This window comes from Hippocampus zosterae, chromosome 15 (assembly GCF_025434085.1).
Source record: "Hippocampus zosterae strain Florida chromosome 15, ASM2543408v3, whole genome shotgun sequence".
In the NCBI taxonomy this organism is placed as follows: Eukaryota; Metazoa; Chordata; class Actinopteri; order Syngnathiformes; family Syngnathidae; genus Hippocampus; species Hippocampus zosterae.
The window spans coordinates 5432988-5451328 of record NC_067465.1 but is presented as its reverse complement, the minus strand read 5'-3'; the positions used below and the strand labels follow the sequence as shown (position 1 = coordinate 5451328).

Here is an 18341-nt window from a genome sequence, read left to right as displayed (position 1 = left end):
ATACGTTGTAAAAGTACTCGCGTTTTATACATAGTGTTTTATGTAAAAATATGATTGAACTCTTTTACCTAGAAGTACACATAACTGCCTATGAAATGTACTTAAATCCAAAAGTAATCATGAAAAAATACATTTAATTATTACTAATATACAATACTCGTTTAATAACTTGCCACAAAAAACTGCACACAAAATATTTTCTCTTCATAACCCACAAAATGAAAATAGTTTGTGTATCATTATATTATGTCTTTGTTTAGGTTTTACACAACGATGGTTTTTCACGGCGATGGATTGAACTTAATCAATATGTGTATTCAAGTGTGAGATCATCAAAAATAAACATTGTTCTTTTTCCTTCTGTTCCCATCTATTTTTTTCTTTTTAATACAGAGATAATGAGTGCAGGGTTTACAACAAACATAAACGTTTATCCTCTTATTAGCTTGTGCCACAGGTTACTTTTGCACCAAACAACATTCATATTGTTCATGTCCTCAGTAGATTCACAGACGCCGCAGATGTGCTTCGGGTTACATCACAATGCATTCTTGTACCGTGTATGAATCAGAACATCGGAGACAATTGACATAATATACCACACAGAGATGCATGGATATTGTTGGTTCGGTTTGTTATTGCAAAGTGACGCTCTTTCTGAAGGAAGTCTCTTTTGCTTGAGCCTCTTGGTCATAGGTCAGATTTTAATACCATACCTGAGGTAGACGTTACCTTTCAGTGGCGAGTAGAAAGCGGAACCAGATTTGACGTACAACATTGAAACACGCTTAGTTAACAAGTCTTGTCACGGCAATTACTGACAACAGATTTACTTGAATAATTGGACTTGTGGGACATATAAGTAAGTCTGTTTTTCGCAAGAAGACCAAACCCACCGACTCACAACTTTCACATACAAACATGACTGTGACTATCAAATTGACAGGCTACATGAAATGCAGTAAGGAAGCGGTATTCGGTCATTCAAAGGGAGTCGAGCTCATTCATCTACCGCTTCATTGGGAGCGTCTTTTTCCAGCTCCGTCTGTAAAGGAGATTTTGCAGACTCGTTCGTTTCCTGGCTGGCAGGAGCGGTATCATCAGTTGACCCAGGACTGGCGTTGAGGAAAGCTTGGTACTGGTTCCAGAAACCCGCAGCACTTGTGGAGGCCGGAATGGTCAAGGAACCTATTGATGTCGAAGACTGAGCTTTGTCAGCACATGATCGACTACTTCGGGCTAAAGGGCGCGTCGCTTTGGTTACGACACCATGGTGCTTCATGTGCCCCTGTGCATAAAAAAATAAAACGATAGCATCAGCCTCACTTTAAAAAAAAAAACATGGACTGGACTGCAATCATGAAACAGGAAATCAAATGGGATTCTTTCCAATTTAGTGGGCACGCAACCATTTTAGGGGGATCTTGAAGGGGTGATCAAAATGCACTCTGCACGCCTCCCATGGAGGTATTACAGCAATTACAATGATAACTCATCATCTATCCATTCATGTTCTGCACCGCTTGTCCTCATAAGAGCGAGCTGGAGCCAAACCGCCAGCCAAGATGCCACAGTACAAAAAAAATGGAATTGACATTACAGACATAACAACGTACAGTACAATCGATAGTTTGCGAGAGTATGCGCTTACCGACTTTCATGTTAATGGAAATGTAACTGAAGTAATCCTTATATTTGCACGGATGTCACTCTTTCAATTTCTTCTTTTGGCTCGGCGCCCATACGTGTTGATCGAATCATTCGCCATACCGTGTCGATGCTCTGAAAAGCGTTTTCCTACCTTTAGTCCGCTGCGACTAGCGTATGCTTTTCCACATTCGGCACAGCAGTAGGTCTTCTTCTCGGGGCGAGCTATCGGAGACGGGAGAGTTGGGGCGAGGCTGAGAGGAACGCAAACCTCCGCTGCTTCACTCGGGATGGATCCGATCATCTTCTTCGCACCATCTATTGGGGTGTCTCTCTCGTATAAATCGAAATCAAAATTCTGACTTGCCTCCCTTGCGAAAGTGGGAGGCTTATTTACATCATTTCCTTGACTACCGTTTGCGCTTTCCGAGGCTGACATCATTTTGGGGTGCTCCTCGGGCATTTTTGCCGGCGTACAAAACTGATCTCCGTCTTCTTCCCTAGGTTCAGGCGAGTGGACCCCGGTGGAGGCCAAGCCTGAATCCGGGGCTGGAGTGTCGACAGAGGTGAGAAGCTCTTGGTTCTGCGTTGAAGAAGAAATTGTACTTGGACAGTTATAAGCAAAGGGGGCACAATTAGCAGGTGTGCTTTGTAGATCCTGCGGATTTGATCTGGGGATAACGGCCGCATCAGAAAATGAGGATGTTTCGGCGCAGTCAACGGCCATGACATCGCGTGATGCGGTGGTTTGGGCAACGGGTGAAAGAGATTTGGAGAAGGGGTCCCTGGCGGCTTGCTCAATTCGGTCGTCTTTGTCAACCGGGGAAAAGTCATCCAATTTGGTTTTTTGTCGGGTGATTGGCGGTTGGGCGCTTGCACAGAGGAAAGGAGGGTCATCCGTGGTCGCTGGTGGAGTTCGTGTTGTAGTATTCATGAAGGGGTCGGGGCTAAGATCAGTGGGGGGGTTGAGGTCTGGGCTGGAGGACACGGATGTAGCAGGTGCGGTGTGTGGTACAAGTTTACTGTCAGAAATCGGACACGAGTGAGTTTCTACGTTTTGAAATTGCGAACTTGGAGATGGGCTCGTTGAGTCGCCCGGTTGAGAGGTTTTACTGGAGTCATTGTTTTGTTCGGCGGTGTCGGATTCTGGTCGCGGCAAAGTCTCAGCGTTGGATTGAGCCGTCATCTCGCAGGTAGAATCGTCAGCGCCTACCGCAGGCAGTTGACCGCCAAGATGCATACGGATGTGGTGTTGAAGAACGAGGGCGTTGGTGAATTTGCGTTGGCAAAGTGGGCAAGAGTTGTGGACGCGAGCGTTGGGGGGCCGAGCATGATGGGTTGCCAGATGTGAGCGGAGGCTGCCTTTGGTTGAGAAGGATCTTCCGCACGACTTGCACGGGAAAGGGCGTTCTCCAAGGTGCGTGGCTTGGTGGAGGCGCAGCGCCCTGGGGCAGCTCAGAACCCGAAGACACACGCCGCATTGATTGCTTGCCAAATTGTCGGCCGCGCCCGTCATGCTCAGTGCCGGCAGCAGCCCTCCTGCGATGGCGTTTGCATTTGTGACACCCATGCCGAGGGCAGCCACCATCTGCCGGGTGAAGTTTGAAACGGATGCGGAAACCGGGGTCGAGGAGGGTGGAGCCGCCACCATGTAGGTGGTGGAAGTGCCGCTATTTGTGCAGTTACTGTTCGTCAACCCTGCGAGAGAGGCGGCGGTATTGCTTGACTGCACCTCCATCATGGAGGTGGAAATAGAGGAAGAAGAAGTCCACGGAGAGGTCAACGGAGGTGTCTTTTCCAGCTTCTCCACCAGCCTCTGCAACTTGGAAGTTTCCGATGTCGGGATCGAGACAGCTATGGAGGACGGTCCACTGGCCGCGGGTTTATGAAATGGAGCGAAAGGGAAAGTGATTTGCGGAAAACTGGAAGGAACCGGTTGGTGGGAGCCCGGATTCGAGGGTAACGGGTTGCAGAGCAAGCCCAAAGCTGGGTGCAGGGTGGAGTGTGTGACACTTGAGGTAGAGCTGGAGGAACCGGATGGGAAAAGAAGCTTAGGCAGGTGGGCCAGTTGGGAGTAAGTGGCGGGAGAAAGCATGGGAGCTCGAGGGGGGGTGTTTTCATCGGCGTTATTTGAGTGCTTTGAACCCTTGGGCAAGCCTGGAATGGCGGACGGTGAAGATGACGTCGGATTTGAGAGTAAGGAGGTGGCTAGTGAAGATGACGGGGCTGAGGAGGTGGCAGGGGATGAGTAAGATGAGCCGGAGGCAATGGAGACTGCGGCTGCTACAGCTGCCGCCCTATTAAGTTGAAGCAAGGAATGCGAAATCAAGGCGAGATCCACACTCGGGGGCAGGGGGAGCGTGCAAGGGGCGGACCCCCCCGATGACCCTAATGGGAACCCGGTATTGGCACCGCTGACCTCCATGTCATTGCCACATACGTCCTCGTCGGGCCTGTTTTTCGGCTTCTTCTCCGACATCTTCAAAGCGCCATTGCCGCAACCGACGCTACTCGTCTGACTCATGTCGGCGGACCGCAAAGCTACGCCAAACAAAGACGGCGGAAGGAGTGAAAGCGAGAGCTCCGGGTTTTGCTCGCGGTGGCGTAAGAAATGCACTTTGAGGTTTCCCCTGGTGGTGAAGCGACTGAGGCACACGGGACACTGATAGGGCCGCTCCCCGGTATGCGAACGCAGATGTATCTGCAGGGCCGAGTCCCCACTAAAGATCTTGCCACAAAAACGGCAAGCGTGCTGGAGCCGGCCCGCGCCGCTAGCGGAAGAGGTCGATGAAGGATTCGCTGCTCCGGAGAGAGATTGCAAAGCATATTGGGCATTTGGGGATACCGACGAGAGGGACGCATTTAGGTAGGACTTGCCGCAGTGCTCACTCGTTGAGATGTCGTTTGGGGATTTCTCGTTGAAATAGCGGTTCGGTAGAGCCAAGGATAAAGCGAGTGGATAGGCGGAGGAAGTCATGGCGGCGGTCGAAGATGCGGATTGCTCCGAAGATTGCGTGCTCGCTCTCAGGTAACTATTGTCCCCCGGACCGGCGCCCGCGCTTTCCATCTGGGGCTTGCATGTTTGCAGGATTTGAGACAAGGCATTGTTTGATTTGGACGTTTTGTTGGCCACCTGAGAGGGAAGCAAGGTCGAAAAACACGCCAGGAGAGGAGCGACGGTTGTGGAAGGCTGGGTAGCGGTGGTTTGGGTCGTTGGGCTGCTGGCCCTTTTATCTTCCAGACACAGTTGAGGTAAGGATGGGAGAAGATGTTGAGTTGGCGCGTCTATCGAGTAAGACGCCCCGCCCAAACGGAGTACCTGTCTGCAGATCTCCTCTGTTATTTGCATCTGGTTGATCTGCCTCTGCTGAAGCACCCGAAGCTCCTCCAATATCAGCGCCAGACTCAACTGGGCACGCGTTGGCGCAGCCGAGGCGGACGCCGCTCCTGGACTCGGTGTGGGAGTAACGGGACTCGGGGGACCCTCGGGCACACGGCTGGGGCTTCCGGGTTGTGGAGGGCACATGGAGGCAGAGGATGATGTGGATGAGGACGTGGTCGTGGCAGACAAGCCCAATTTGGGAGAGGCCATGGGGACGCCCCCCTGACAGGTTCTCAGAGACCACTTGCAGAAGATTTGGGTTTACAAGCCACGAGTCCGGGGGCGGGTGGGTGTCGATTTGAAGAAGACGGGTCTAAGTATGCGAAGTCAAGCGCGCGGGGGGGACGGGTGGTATTTGAGGGCCTGCTAGACGGACCGGTTTGAGGAGAATGAATATTCTGGTTCCTGTCCGTCGAGAGAGTCGATCCGGGAGGCCTTCTTGGGAGGGGAGTGGGAATGTGAACCACCTGCTGGGTGCCTTGAGAGAAGAAAAGACGACGAGCAATAGGGAGGATCTGGGTGGAATGGAAATGACTTTGCTGCCAAAGAGTCACCTGGCAAAAGTAAAACAAGATGTCAGACTTTGCACAGTTTACAATCTTAGAAAACACACACACATAAACACACTTACACACACACACAAGCTGTCTTTGCTGTATGCCTTGTAAGTTCAAAGGGGTCGTTGGGCCGCCGTATTTTTTTGTCAAATGTTTTGTTCCACTACCCTACAGACTACAGTCGCATTCCTGATGTAGTTTAAGGACGAGCAGAAAGGCCTAAAAAGAGGAGTTGGCATGCAAAGAAAACAACAACTTCCCTGCGGACAAATGACTCACACACTAACAGGAATCTTACATCGCCCAAAAAGACTCAAGAGGCAGATGTGAAGACACACGACCACAGAAGTCGACTGTTGATGCAAAAAGCACTTTGCATGCAAGTGGAGCACTTGTGTTGCTGCACCCAAAAAAAATTCTACACGCACTTCTTCATGAGCATGTTTGTGCTTCAGTGTCCCTTATTTTTGAGCACAAAAAAAAAAAATTAAGGAGCTTTGATAGGAATGTAGTTCCAACACCACCATAATCTGAAAAGACAATTTTAAGCTCACATAACACATTGGTTAAAAAGATTCTCGCATTCCTTTTTGCATTCGCTTCAACAATAATTCAACAAAACATTATCCTCAACTTCTGATTCCCCCAAATCCATCAAGCTATTGTGCGTATGTAATAATATGATGAGACGATTTAAAACATTTATTTGGTTTTAACATAATCATGGCCCCACCTGGGTGAACCCGGAACTATTTGACCGCCCTGATGTAAGGGATAGTTTTTATCGTCAGTCTTCCTTAAGTGTGGAATTGTTTGCATTATTATAGCACATTAACATGCGGCAACCAGCAGAGATGGTGGTGAGTAAATATGAATTAGCTTGTCCTAATATATATTCATTCATTCATTCATCTTCCGAGCCGCTTGCTCCTCACTAGGATCGCGGGGGGTGCTGGAGCCTATCCCAGCTGTCTTCGGGCAGTAGGCTGGGGACACCCTGAATCGGTTGCCAGCCAATCGCAGGGCACACAGAGACGAACAACCATCCACGCTCACATTCACACCTAGGGACAATTTAGAGCGGCCAATCAGCCTGCCATGCATGTTTTTGGAATGTGGGAGGAAACCGGAGCACCCGGAGAAAACCCACGCAGGCCCGGGGAGAACATGCAAACTCCACACAGGGAGGCCGGAGCTGGAATCGAACCCGGTACCTCTGCACTGTGAAGCCGACGTGCTAACCGCTGGACTACCGGGCCGCCATATATATAATATATATATATATATATATATATATATATATATATATATATATATATATATATATATATAATCACCTGGCAAAAGGTGATATATATATATATATGTTGATATATATATATATATATATATATATATATATATATATATATATATATATATCAACACACACACAGTTATAGAAAACATGACCTAGTCCTTCCCTCATCAGGAGAAGTGGTTAGCAAATGTACCTATCTATCCATCTTATTGTTGTTTCACCCAGCTGAGAATCCTTTCACACACACACACACACACACATGCACACACATCTTGCTTGTTCATTTTCTACTTGGCATTCAAAAGGTGAGCCGAGACTCTCATTGCCCTCTCTTGAGTAAATTATACTCGTGGATGATCCAGACGACAAAAAAAATAAATAAATCAAAATGCGTGTTTAAAATGGACGCACATAAACCGAGCCTGGATTTTCAGTGCGAGTTTAGTTTGACCTAAGAGAACCACTTGCTCAGGTGGGCGCGAATAAATTGTTCGTTCATGCCAGTGCAATTGTAACAAAGGTCTTTGGGGACGCCGATCGAAAAGAGTGTGGCGATTGTCACGATTCGGCGCAATCGTTTTCCAAGGGAGAACCTGGGAAACAAGGCGCTTGAAACGAGGTGGAATTTGCAACAATGGCGTTGAGAGAGAGAGCACAGCTGAATGAGCATCGCCTCCTCCTCCGGCACATGATGCCAGCGAGTGGAGGCACAATGCTCCCCTTTCACCCTCACGCCGACATGTTTAACACGTGGACAGAGGTACACAGGCGGAAGAAAGAAAACCCGCATGACGAGGAGTCGAGTTATTCGCAAACAAGGTCACAATGAACACGGCTTTTACGAATGGAACCCCGATGTATTTTTTTTATTTTTATTCCGACCAAGTCAAAGCCGCCGAGCTCATCTCTCCGATCCAGGCTACGTGATCGCGCCGAGCCACACCAGCCGATAATTTAAGTACCGCAGGACATAAACCGTTGCGCAATTTGTTAAAAAAGAAACAACGAGTCCGTCCGTCCACGATGCCAGCGACATCCCGTCGTGCCGTCTCGCCGACCCCACGACGGCACGGCAGCGGGCGTGCAACGTCCGTCGTCGACACGCACACAAAATATGTATGGCGGCGAAATGCGCGCTCCCGCTACTGTACGAGCACTTGTTGCACGCCGCGCGCGCGCCCCCACATCATAACAAGTTATGATTCATAAAATATTATGACCGGGGGAGGAAAAAAAAAGATCCCGGATGTACACCCCAACCCCCTCACCATATAGGCCACAGCAGCCGACGCATCTTTTTGTTCGCGATGCAAAAAAATAACTTACCACGTTTGAAAGGATGATTTTGGTTGCGGAATAATAAAAAAAATGGAGAAGAGACTCCGGAGCTCGGATGATCGGCGCCTCCTCTCAGGCGGGACACTGGCGCACTATTTCCCTATTCACCACATGGGGATGCGCACTAGGACAGCCGCATTTCCCCCTCAATTATTTATCTCCCTCACTAATCGCTTTTCTTTATTTACTGACAAATAAACAGTCATTCCTGAGTGTGCTGCGGTGACACATGGGCGGTGCGGATGGACTCGATAAAGAGGGGGGGGGGGGCTTGTTTTCTTGTTTGTCTTTGTACGTCTCGCAGCCTGTCTGCGCTCTCTGCGGTACCGGCTTGTCTGTCTGACTGTCTGTCTGTCTGTCTGTCTGTCCGTTATAATTAATGACCCTCAACGCCAGACGGTCCTCTGAGAAACAGTGACCGCGGTTACCTCCTTATTGGCTCTCAGAGTGCGTCTCACGGGCAAGCGCACGTGCACGCGCCCTTCAAAAAAATGGAGTGAACAGGTCACTTGGAAAAGATTCGGACTGGGTTGAGATTCCAAATCATCGCGTAAACGTGTTTGAAAGTATAATACAGTATTTATATTATATTATATATTTATATTTCTTCTTAGACTTGTTACCTGTTTCAAAATATTTAGATTCACGAATCCGTTCTGCGTTTGTGTACGCATAAAGAGGAAACAAGTGTGATGCGTGAACTCAGTAGGACTAAAAGGGGGTTGGAGGGGGGGGGGGATGTCTCTTGGACCTAAAATGCCGCTAGATGTCGCTCAAAAACAACGATTTAAATAAATTCGGTTTTGACGAGAGGTTGCTGGAGCTGCCTCTAACTACATACAACTGAAAAAGTGTGAGACCATTGGCTGGAACGAAAAGACATTTATGACAACCCTTACCCAGTAAACTTGCGAAGTCATTTGACCTTCCCCAAACCTTTGAATGCACATTTACAACTGTTCAGCGTTTCAGTTTTTCCAACAAAGGGCCTTGGCATTTTCACCCAAAAGCCCAACAACCTTTTGTGAGCACTGTATACTTTGTAAAACGGTACAAATCAACATTATACTTTCTGAACCGTTTCGGGGCCTCCTCCCATCTCGCTGTCACGTGACCGCAGGGAACCCAGGGCAGTGGTGAAACGAGACACGAAAGGAGGTCGGGGTGAATCCGTCGGGATTAGCCACGGGGTCAGCGTAGTTCGCACCTGGAGCAGATGGATGGCCACCCACTGCAAACACCGACACACCTACAGGTGAGAACCTCTCCGTTTCCGATGTCTTTTTAAAAAATGTTTCCACATACTTGCACGTTTTATCAACTGCCGTTGGTATAACGTGTGACTGATTGTGTTTGCGGTTGGGCATGCAACAGCTGACAGTAAATCGGGTCTCCAAGCTGTCAAGGATGATCTCTTGATCCCTCCGTTGCAGTCAACCACTTAAGAGTCTGTCTGTCAGTGTTTCAACCCTTGTTTTATAAAATGCATGCCGACGATGCCCTTTCTTCCCATACTTGACTGAATTTTGTGTTTCAGGGCAGAGGTTTAGTGAAGTATTTTCCTTGGTAGTTATAGCACGTTGTTGAAAAATGATTCTCGGAGTTCACCGTTGCAGCGAAAAGCCAGCTCAACTCTGGCTTATGAATGGCCACGTGAGCTCTCGGCATCGGTGTCAAGTCATGAAATGATTTTTTTTTAACTTTTACATTTGAAAACTGACATTGGTGCTTTCTGCGCTGTACTTTCGTCAAAGATGGTCCTGTACGAAAACAGAGAGGAAAAAGTCAATCACGGCTGAGATCCCGATTGGAATCTTTGCATCTAATGAAGCGAAACAAAAGACGGATTGGTGTCGAGACATCACTAGGTTTTGTTTTATGGACAGAAGGAGGCTTAAATACGATGTTCAATGATGTTTTTATTCATATATAAAAGAAATATGAAAGTAGTAGTTATGAAAATATCTGGGGCAGGCTAATTTGATGTTATCTCATGGCTGTCTCCACTTTCTAATATTTACCTTCATTCATAACGTTTCAAGTCAAGTCAAGAGTATTTCTCGAGCACTTTCAAACAGCCATCGCTGCATACAAAGTGCTGTACATGGAGCGATTTAACATGCACAATAAACAGTAAGAAAAATGGGTAATAAAAGGCGGTAGAAAGCACCAAACAGTAAAATCAAGAACAAATCTAAGTCATGCTGAATCGAACGCCAAAGAATAAAAGTGAGTTTTGAGTTTCAAGTATTACAAATCTTGAAGTAGAACGAAGTGGATAAGGACGCATGGCAAAAGGCGTCCGGAAGAAAAGGGCACACCCACAGATTTCTGATCATGTTTACGAGAATTACGAGGAAATCATTTTCTGGCCACTTTGTATTGAACTTTTTGAACCAACTTAGTTCACTTTAGGAACTCGACAAGCATCCCTCACCAATGGCGTCCGCCACGGAAGAGTTGACCTGCTCTGTCTGCAAAGATAACTTCAGCCAGTGCCACCCGCTCCCCTGCGGTCACAGCTTCTGTCCTGCCTGCGTCCACGAGGCCTGGACCAGCCACGGTGAGGGCAAAGGTCATTTCACCTGCCCTCAGTGCGTGGAGGAGCACGGCGAAGTGCTGTGCGACTGCTGCTCCCCGGAAGCGGACGAAGGGCTGGTGCACTTGGCTGTCAAAACGTGCCTGCGATGCGAAGTGTCCCTATGTGCGGACCACCTCCGGCACCACCTGGAAAGACCCGCGTTTAGCACCCACTTGTTGGTGAATCCGCTGGGACAACTGTCTCAGCGAAAGTGTCCCGCGCACATGGAGCTATTGCGCTACTACTGCGCAGACGAGAGAGTTTACGTGTGCTGCGACTGTCTGCTGGAGGGGGGCCACGTCCAGCATAACATCAAGGGCCTGAGACAGGTGGAAGAGGATCTGAAGGTTGGTTTTGTTGGCGTTACCACTTTGCTTCGGAAATCATGTCGCTCAAATGCGTCTTTTTTTTTTTTTTCTTAGGTGATTCTCCAGACGCTGCTCGGAAAGTCCGAGGAGAAAGTCAAGAATGGAGAGCAAATCCTCCAAGAGTATGCCAACGTTGATTCCACCGTTGCGGTGAGTCATAATGACACAACGACCCGAGTTGGAGTGCATCGGTGACAAAAAAATGACGATTACAGATCAGACTGAAAGCCACCCAACTTGGAGGTGGGCTTTGCACAATTTCAAGACTATAATGTTAAATTTTGGACTAGAAGGGCCACTTACGTCCTCTCACCTTTCATCAAGTAAAAAGATAATTCTTTGTTTTCTTTGTAAAATAATATGACAATTTAATTGAGGTTCTGACCGCACACTTTGCACCAAGTCAGATTGCTCCGATGTCATCGTCATTCTTGACGTAAAAGTTCAGATCCACGTTCTTAACTAGGACTGTCTGATGGAGGAAAATACCCAAGTGGAGCGCCTGGGCTCGGAGCTGCAGGTCCAAGTGGAGAAACTGGTGGCGGGGCTCATGGAGCTCACCAAGAAGGACAGACAGCACATCATCGAGCGTGTGCACGAAGACTGTTCCAAAGTGAGAGAGGACGTGAGCCAGACGATGAGCATCCAGCACTACTTGACCTCGCTGCTCGCAGAAACCGACCCCTTCGTGCTCATCTGGGTAAGATCACAATCGCAATCGTAAGACGTCCGTGTTGCAGTTTTCAAAATGGTGGAACTTTGTTTTCTCCTCTTTGAATAAATACAATTAAACAAGTAGACAGCAAAAAGAGGTTTTGCCCGATTAACGTAAGAATGCACGGTGCTACAAACGATCCTACTCACGCAGTCAAATATTTCCCCAGTGGCATGATGTGCAAAATATCGTTCGAATGCTGTCAGTTGTGTCGAAATGTCCCGCTTGGCCACAGTACTAATCGCAGTGTTACTTTGATTGTGTGTATTCCACTTTCCGCAGGCTTTTCAGTCTGACGACACAAAGTAAGTCAATGGCACCAAAGTGTCTCGGGTCTTCTTTTCTTTGTATGTACTCGTAACAACCACAAGATTAGAGATCCAACATGCTACCGTATTGGCCCGAATATAAGACGGCCCTGATTATAAGACGACCCCCTCTTTTTCAAGACTCATGTTTGAAAAAAAGACTTTTTGAACACCAAATTAATTTTCATACACAAAATAATTACAGTGCATCTGAAACAAATGATTATAATAATATATTTGAGAGAAAAAGCATGTTATTTTGCCTCATTCAAAACTTGATATTTGAACATTTAAATATGTAAACTAAGGTGCAATCACATTCGTAAATGAATGGCTTCTGGATTTTGAAATGTAAATTACATCATAACTTCAGCTGCCGGTTAACCTGGCCGACCTTCGACCCACTTTTCTCCAGATTATCGCTACGTTTCTCCATTTTCTGTAATATCTTCTATTATTTTCTTCTCTTTTCTTTCTTACCACTATTTTTTTAATCTCTCTTCTTCGTGCTACCGCTATTTTTATTTGTATTCTTCGTGACAGGGGTTCACTTTGGCCTGGGTGGTCAAGTTCAGCATTCGCTTCAATGATATCTGGCGCCATCTAGCTTCGTGAATGGGTATAATGTCTAGACCCCGAATATAAGACGACCCCCACTTTTTCAGTATTATTTCAATGCAAAAAATACCGTCTTATATTCGGGCCAATTCGATATTATTTTTTAAAAAAAGGTCTTTGCAAAGATACCGATGCTGTGTTTTGATCCAACATTCAGCAATTCAACCCCCCCCCCCCCCAAAAAAAAAAAAAACTACAGAACAGCATTGATAATGTAATACCAGTCCAGGTGTCTTATGTCCTTCCAATGAGACGTGTGTGTTCTTGCTTTGTAGGTTACTCGCTGACCTTAGCAGTCCCCTTTTCACACCAGAACCTGTCTGCTTGGACAGGAAGCACATTTTGGAGGAGATGGAGGGCAAGTATCGAGAGTTTATCACCGCCACCTTCCGCTGCCTCAGCGAGCTCAAGAGGGAGCTCCGTGAGTAAATGCGCCGCAATATTGTTCTTGGGCGTAAAAAAAAACAACAAACAAACATGTGCAAGTATGCATATCGATGATTTCAACGAGCCTAACATGTAGCACGGTTTTGGAATGTGGGAGGAAGGCCACGAAAAACAAAACAAACAAACGCAGTTAACAGTATTGGCCGAGAGCCAAAGGTAAACCGTTTTTCTCCTCCTGACCGCAGTGACAAGTCATCTGACTCTGGACACCAACACATCTCATCCTCTTCTGAGCATCTCCGATGACCTGCGATCGGTCACCAGGGTCAAAACACGTCTGCCCTGCGCAGCTCACCCGGAACGCTTCGACCACTGGCCGCAGGTCCTCACAGTTCAGAGTTTCTCGGCCGGGACACATTACTGGGAGCTCGAAGCCGAAGGATTCTGGGATATCGCTATCTGCTACAGGAATATCGGAAGGAAGGGGAAGGAAAGAAATGCCTTTGGTAACAACGAGGTACGTGCGTTTTGCATCGGATGCGGAGGAATCGGAGTCACGTTATTGCTTCGGCACTTGTCAAGAAAGCGCGGAAAGAAGTCAGCGTTACGTTCCATTGTTGCTTTGCATTCGTTTTCATTTTGAACACACCTCCGACCTGTCTCGGCCGCTGTGCATTTGAGTTCAGGATTTTTGTTGACATTTGGAGTTGGACATTGAAGCTTTCCAGTCCAGAGGTTCCGCTGTGTAGCAGTTTCTGGAATATTCACAATTTGCTAATAGATTCCTAAATTCTGGTCTTGTTCTCTATAAGTAAATAAAATCCATCGAATACATGAAATTAGAACTCAATTATATATGAATTCATCCATCAAAAAAAACAATAGTATACTTTTTACAATTTTTTTTTTGTTGAACCAAATGTGTTTTTTGTTTGTTTGTTTTTTCAACTCCAGTTTTCCTGGAGTTTGACCCAGCAACATGACAGCAAACTGGCCGCTTGGCACGACGGCAAGAAAACGCGCCTGGCGTACAAAATGACTGGCAAACGAGTTGCGGTCACTGTGGACTACGGTGCGGGCACCGTCACCTTCTCTGACGTGGGACCATCGAACAACCTCACTCATGTCCACACTTTCTGCACCACCTTCACGGAACCGCTGTCCTTGGGCTTCGGACTTTATAAATCGGAGCTCAACAGCCATATTTCAATTGTCAAAGTCTGATGTGGCCGGCCCGGTAGTTAGTGCGTCGACCACAGTGCAGAGGTACCGGGTTCGATTCCAGCTCCGGCCTCCCAGTGAGGAGTTTGCGTGTTTTCGCGGGGTCTGCGTGGGTTTTCTCCGGGTATTTCGGTTTTCTCCCACATTCCAAAAACATGCATGGCAGGCAGATTGAACACTCTAAATTGTCCCAAGGTGTGAATGTGAGCGCGGACGGTTGTGTGTCTCTGTGTGCCCTGCGATTGGCTGGCGACCGGTTGAGGGTGTCCCTCGCCCTTGTGAGGATAAACGAATCGGAAAACAGACGGATGGAAGTCTGACGTGACCGTGGGAAGGTACGGTGCAATGTTACCCTGCTGACGGATTGGGAAATAGTGCAGATGTTATGACAAGATGGAGGGAAACGTGCTGGAGAGTTTTTTGCGAGCCTCCCCTCATCAGCTCTTGAACAGAATTGAAATTGAACGAAATCTTCCAAAACCCCGATTGGATTGATTATTGTCATTGTATTGAAAGAAAAATCACATTGGAAGTAATATCAGCAAATTCAGTCGTACGTTGCCATCATCAAACATTGATTTCTTATACATTATTTTTCCCTACATGCATCAGTAAAAATGAATGACTGCAGAATTTAAAACCCATTACCGAACCTTTGGAGTTGGCCGATGGTAAAAAAGGTAAAAAAAAAAAAAAGGCAAGAGCCTGCATTGTGTATGACTGTCTGTCAATAAAGTAAATCAAAGAAGAAGAAAAAAGAAATAAAAATGAACGCATTGACATCATTACATTTACTCTGCCACTCAAGTTTCTTCTCTTGAAACGGCTTCGATGCTCAATGACTTTGATATTTATGAATTTGCACTGTGGTCGTGGGTGGACGTAGCATCGAGAATGAGAGAGGCGGAGGTAAAGTGGGGGTGGCAGTGCGAGGTAGAGAGGGAGAACCAAAAGTGAGAGATGATCACATATCTGCCTTGGCTCAAATCTGGTTGGTGTGCGGAATTATGCGAGGAACGAGGAGGAAGACTAAATGTATTTATCCCTGATTTCCCAGAGCTTGGAGTGTCGCATACAAGATTCTCAAAGGGATACAGGTGACAGCCATTTTGAGCATTCATTGCACCACTTAAGTTTGATCATCTGTTGCTAATATGTCTCAATTATGAAAGGCGGAGCGTCTCTCTGAACTTTCGAAACACCTCTTTAACAGTCAACTGGTTTAACGCTAGAGCTCGGAGAGAAATTCGCAAGGCGTGCTCCATGTTTAGCTTTGCGGCGTGAAACAAGTGCCGGAGTGAGAAAGTGCGCGCACCATGTGAGGAAACGCACGTTGAGCGAACGGCATTAGGTGGGAAGGAGCAACGTGTACAAGACCAGATGGTCACTCAGTGGAGTTGTTCCTCCACCCCCTCTCTTTTTCTGCCCCCCCCCCACCCCCAACCACCTCACCTCAGTCTTGCATCCTTCTGCTAGTGTTATATCAAATCTATGCATCTTTCACAACCATCCTGGGCTCATCTTGTCAAATTCTTCCCGTCCCCAGATACTTTTCAGCTGCCTTGTCAGTTTTTTTTCTTCTTTTTTTTTTGCTGAGGAAGTCAACTTGAAGGGACCAGAGGTCGAATTGTCATTCTTCTGCTGAGGCCGAGTGAGACGGCGACGGGGCGATTTGGGACTTTGAACTGACACACAAGAAACTTGAACCGCAACGAGGAATGGACAACTCTGAACAGTGACGGGAACACCATTGTTTGACCCCCCTGTCGGAGAATCTACAATTATTGGCTAACCGTTCAAGAATCAGTCATGCGTATTTGTGATGTTACCCTACTGTTGGCTCTGCCGCTGTTGTGGGGGCCACCGAGAGCCGACGGGCAGAATGACACCGAGCCCATCATTCTTGAGGGAAAATGCTTGGTGGTCTGTGACTCCACACCTTCATCGGAACCTGCCGGCAACGCTCTGGGCATGTCTGTCCGCTCGGGCAGCGGCCGAGTGGCTTTCTCCGCAAGCCGCCAGACCAACCACGAGCCTACGGATATGAGCAATCGCACAATGATCATCTATTTTGATAATGTAAGTGTGCACGCAAAATGTACAAGGTTGGAAATTTGGGCGGGGGAGGGGGGGGGGGGATAAAGTGAGAATTTGCTGGTTAGTGTTAACTTCAATTTTTAAAAAATGCATATTGTCTTGGCTGTAAAAACCAGCTTTAAAGCGAATTTGGGAGAGTTTCTACATTGCATTCAGCACCTATTTGTGTGCCTTTTTTTTATTTTTATTTTTTTTAATGTATAGTATGTATACTGTGCGGCGGTGTGCACGTCTGACTGCCAGTTCTGCAGATAGGAGTTTAAATCCGGACTCCTGGATGGAGTTTGCATGATCTCCACTTGCTTTTTAGGTTATTTGATAACTCCAAATTGTCCTGTGGTGTAAATCACAGGTGTCAAACCCAAGGCTCAGGGGCCAGATCTGGCCCGCCACATCATTTTATGTGTCACGCAAAAGCAAGCCAAACATATCAACTTCCATGATGCTTGCTAAAATCTCTACCAAAAGGTGTTGAATTCGTATGTCCGTTCCGAGTAACTGTTTTAGTTGGCAACCAGATGAGGGCGTCCCCGCTTACTGCCCGGCCCGCGTGAGGAGAAGCGGATTAGAAAACGGATGATGGATGAAGGCGAATATATAAAATCACATGAGTTGAGTTTAACACCGAATTTGTGTTTGATTTGGGAAACCGTTGACACCTTGCGGTCTTATCCTTGCTGCCTCCATGCTGTCAATTGCAGATCTTGGTGAATGTGGGCAGTCATTTTGATCAGGAGAGCAGCGTCTTCCTGGCACCAAGAAGAGGCGTTTACAGCTTCAACTTCCACGTTGTGAAAGCCTACAACAGACAGACAATTCAGGTAAGTCCCTCGGCCATGGAATTGACTGTACTCTTCTATGTGACCGCTGAGGTTGAGGATGTAAAAGCATATCGTGATCTCTGTTGCAGGTCAGCTTGATGGTGAACGGCTGGCCGATGATTTCCGCTTTCGCCGGGGACCAGGATGTGACCAGGGAAGCAGCCACCAATGCCGGTCTGGTGATCATGGAGAAGGGGGACAAGGCCTATCTCCGACTCGAGAGGGGGAACCTGATGGGAGGCTGGAAATACTCCACCTTCTCTGGGTTCCTGGTCTTCCCCTTGTGAGTGAGCAGGAAGCTGAATTGTGGTGATGGTGGTAGAGGAAATGTTGGGAGTTGAGAAAAACAAACAAACAAAAAAACTTTTCATGCAAAGTTTCAGAAGCCAAAACTATTCCTTAGTGGAGGGAAAGCGGAATGGGTGGATCAGAATTGGTCAGCTAAATTTGTTTTGCTTATGTGGATGACTATTTATTTTGTTTGTGTGACCGACATTGCAGTTGTGAACAGTAAAATTATAAAGTCACCCTGTGCATCGTTGGCTTCTTTGAAATTGTGCCGATTTTTCTCCCTGGCTAATTCTTAAATGTTTGAACAAGTGCTGTCATGAAGTTCTCGTATTGTTAAACCTATTTATGCCTGCATCCGATGTTTATTCACACAGAAATTCCGAACTCATTAAAATATATGATGTTAAACTAGTTGTGGGTCCTTTTAATCTGCCGCGTGTTTTGCCAATAGTTATCGAATTTGATCTGTGCGTCGATATGTTTGTTCTAAACAAATCACAGAGATGTTATTTTGCCTCCCTCTCACGGTGCTGTAGCCATTGCCACGGCAGCTGTTTGTAAATATAGCTCCCACCAGCAGAGCCGGCGTTGGCGTGGACCTTGCAGTGCGGCATGGGGCAGAGAATGAGCATGATGAAACGCAAATATACTCCTTGCAGGGCCGTAGACAGATGGAGCCGTTGGCGAGCAGCAAGGTTCGTCTCTGCAGG

The 18341-nt window shown here is 47.1% G+C and overlaps 3 protein-coding genes across 3 annotated transcripts; 2 read left to right on the top strand and 1 right to left on the bottom strand.

Annotated features, from left to right (window-relative positions):
• Nucleotides 1-39: 39 nt before the first annotated feature.
• On the bottom strand, nucleotides 40-8699 carry sall2 (spalt-like transcription factor 2). The gene is made up of 3 exons (XM_052088752.1): nucleotides 8213-8699; nucleotides 1802-5583; nucleotides 40-1288 (listed from the first exon to the last, which is right to left on the bottom strand). Exons 2-3 carry the CDS (start codon nucleotides 5237-5239, stop codon nucleotides 1001-1003), a joined length of 3726 nt encoding a protein of 1241 aa, XP_051944712.1. The 5' UTR covers nucleotides 5240-5583; nucleotides 8213-8699; the 3' UTR covers nucleotides 40-1000.
• A 504-nt stretch (nucleotides 8700-9203) lies between these two features.
• trim110 (tripartite motif containing 110) lies at nucleotides 9204-16172 on the top strand. The gene is made up of 9 exons (XM_052088773.1): nucleotides 9204-9479; nucleotides 10630-11152; nucleotides 11228-11323; nucleotides 11640-11873; nucleotides 12171-12193; nucleotides 13090-13235; nucleotides 13447-13718; nucleotides 14156-15519; nucleotides 15969-16172. The coding sequence occupies exons 2-8, from the start codon at nucleotides 10664-10666 to the stop codon at nucleotides 14423-14425; spliced, it is 1530 nt and encodes a 509-aa protein (XP_051944733.1). The 5' UTR covers nucleotides 9204-9479; nucleotides 10630-10663; the 3' UTR covers nucleotides 14426-15519; nucleotides 15969-16172.
• Nucleotides 16173-16231: 59 nt separating this feature from the next.
• Nucleotides 16232-18042, top strand: cbln12 (cerebellin 12). Its single transcript, XM_052088802.1, has 3 exons — nucleotides 16232-16501; nucleotides 17221-17340; nucleotides 17430-18042. The coding sequence occupies exons 1-3, from the start codon at nucleotides 16232-16234 to the stop codon at nucleotides 17625-17627; spliced, it is 588 nt and encodes a 195-aa protein (XP_051944762.1). The 3' UTR covers nucleotides 17628-18042.
• Nucleotides 18043-18341: the final 299 nt, after the last annotated feature.

Bases quoted from the DNA above. Each gene is read 5' to 3' on its own strand.
- sall2 (XM_052088752.1), bottom strand. From the start codon at position 5,239: ATGGCCTCTCCCAAATTGGGCTTGTCTGCCACGACCACGTCCTCATCC. The intron at 1,289-1,801 runs GTAGGAAAACGC...TTTTATGCACAG, and splicing joins CTAGTCGCAGCGGACTAAAG to GGGCACATGAAGCACCATGG.
- trim110 (XM_052088773.1), top strand. From the start codon at position 10,664: ATGGCGTCCGCCACGGAAGAGTTGACCTGCTCTGTCTGCAAAGATAAC. The intron at 11,874-12,170 runs GTAAGATCACAA...CACTTTCCGCAG, and splicing joins ACCCCTTCGTGCTCATCTGG to GCTTTTCAGTCTGACGACAC. The intron at 13,719-14,155 runs GTACGTGCGTTT...TTTCAACTCCAG, and splicing joins ATGCCTTTGGTAACAACGAG to TTTTCCTGGAGTTTGACCCA.
- cbln12 (XM_052088802.1), top strand. From the start codon at position 16,232: ATGCGTATTTGTGATGTTACCCTACTGTTGGCTCTGCCGCTGTTGTGG. The intron at 16,502-17,220 runs GTAAGTGTGCAC...TGTCAATTGCAG, and splicing joins TGATCATCTATTTTGATAAT to ATCTTGGTGAATGTGGGCAG. The intron at 17,341-17,429 runs GTAAGTCCCTCG...TCTCTGTTGCAG, and splicing joins ACAACAGACAGACAATTCAG to GTCAGCTTGATGGTGAACGG.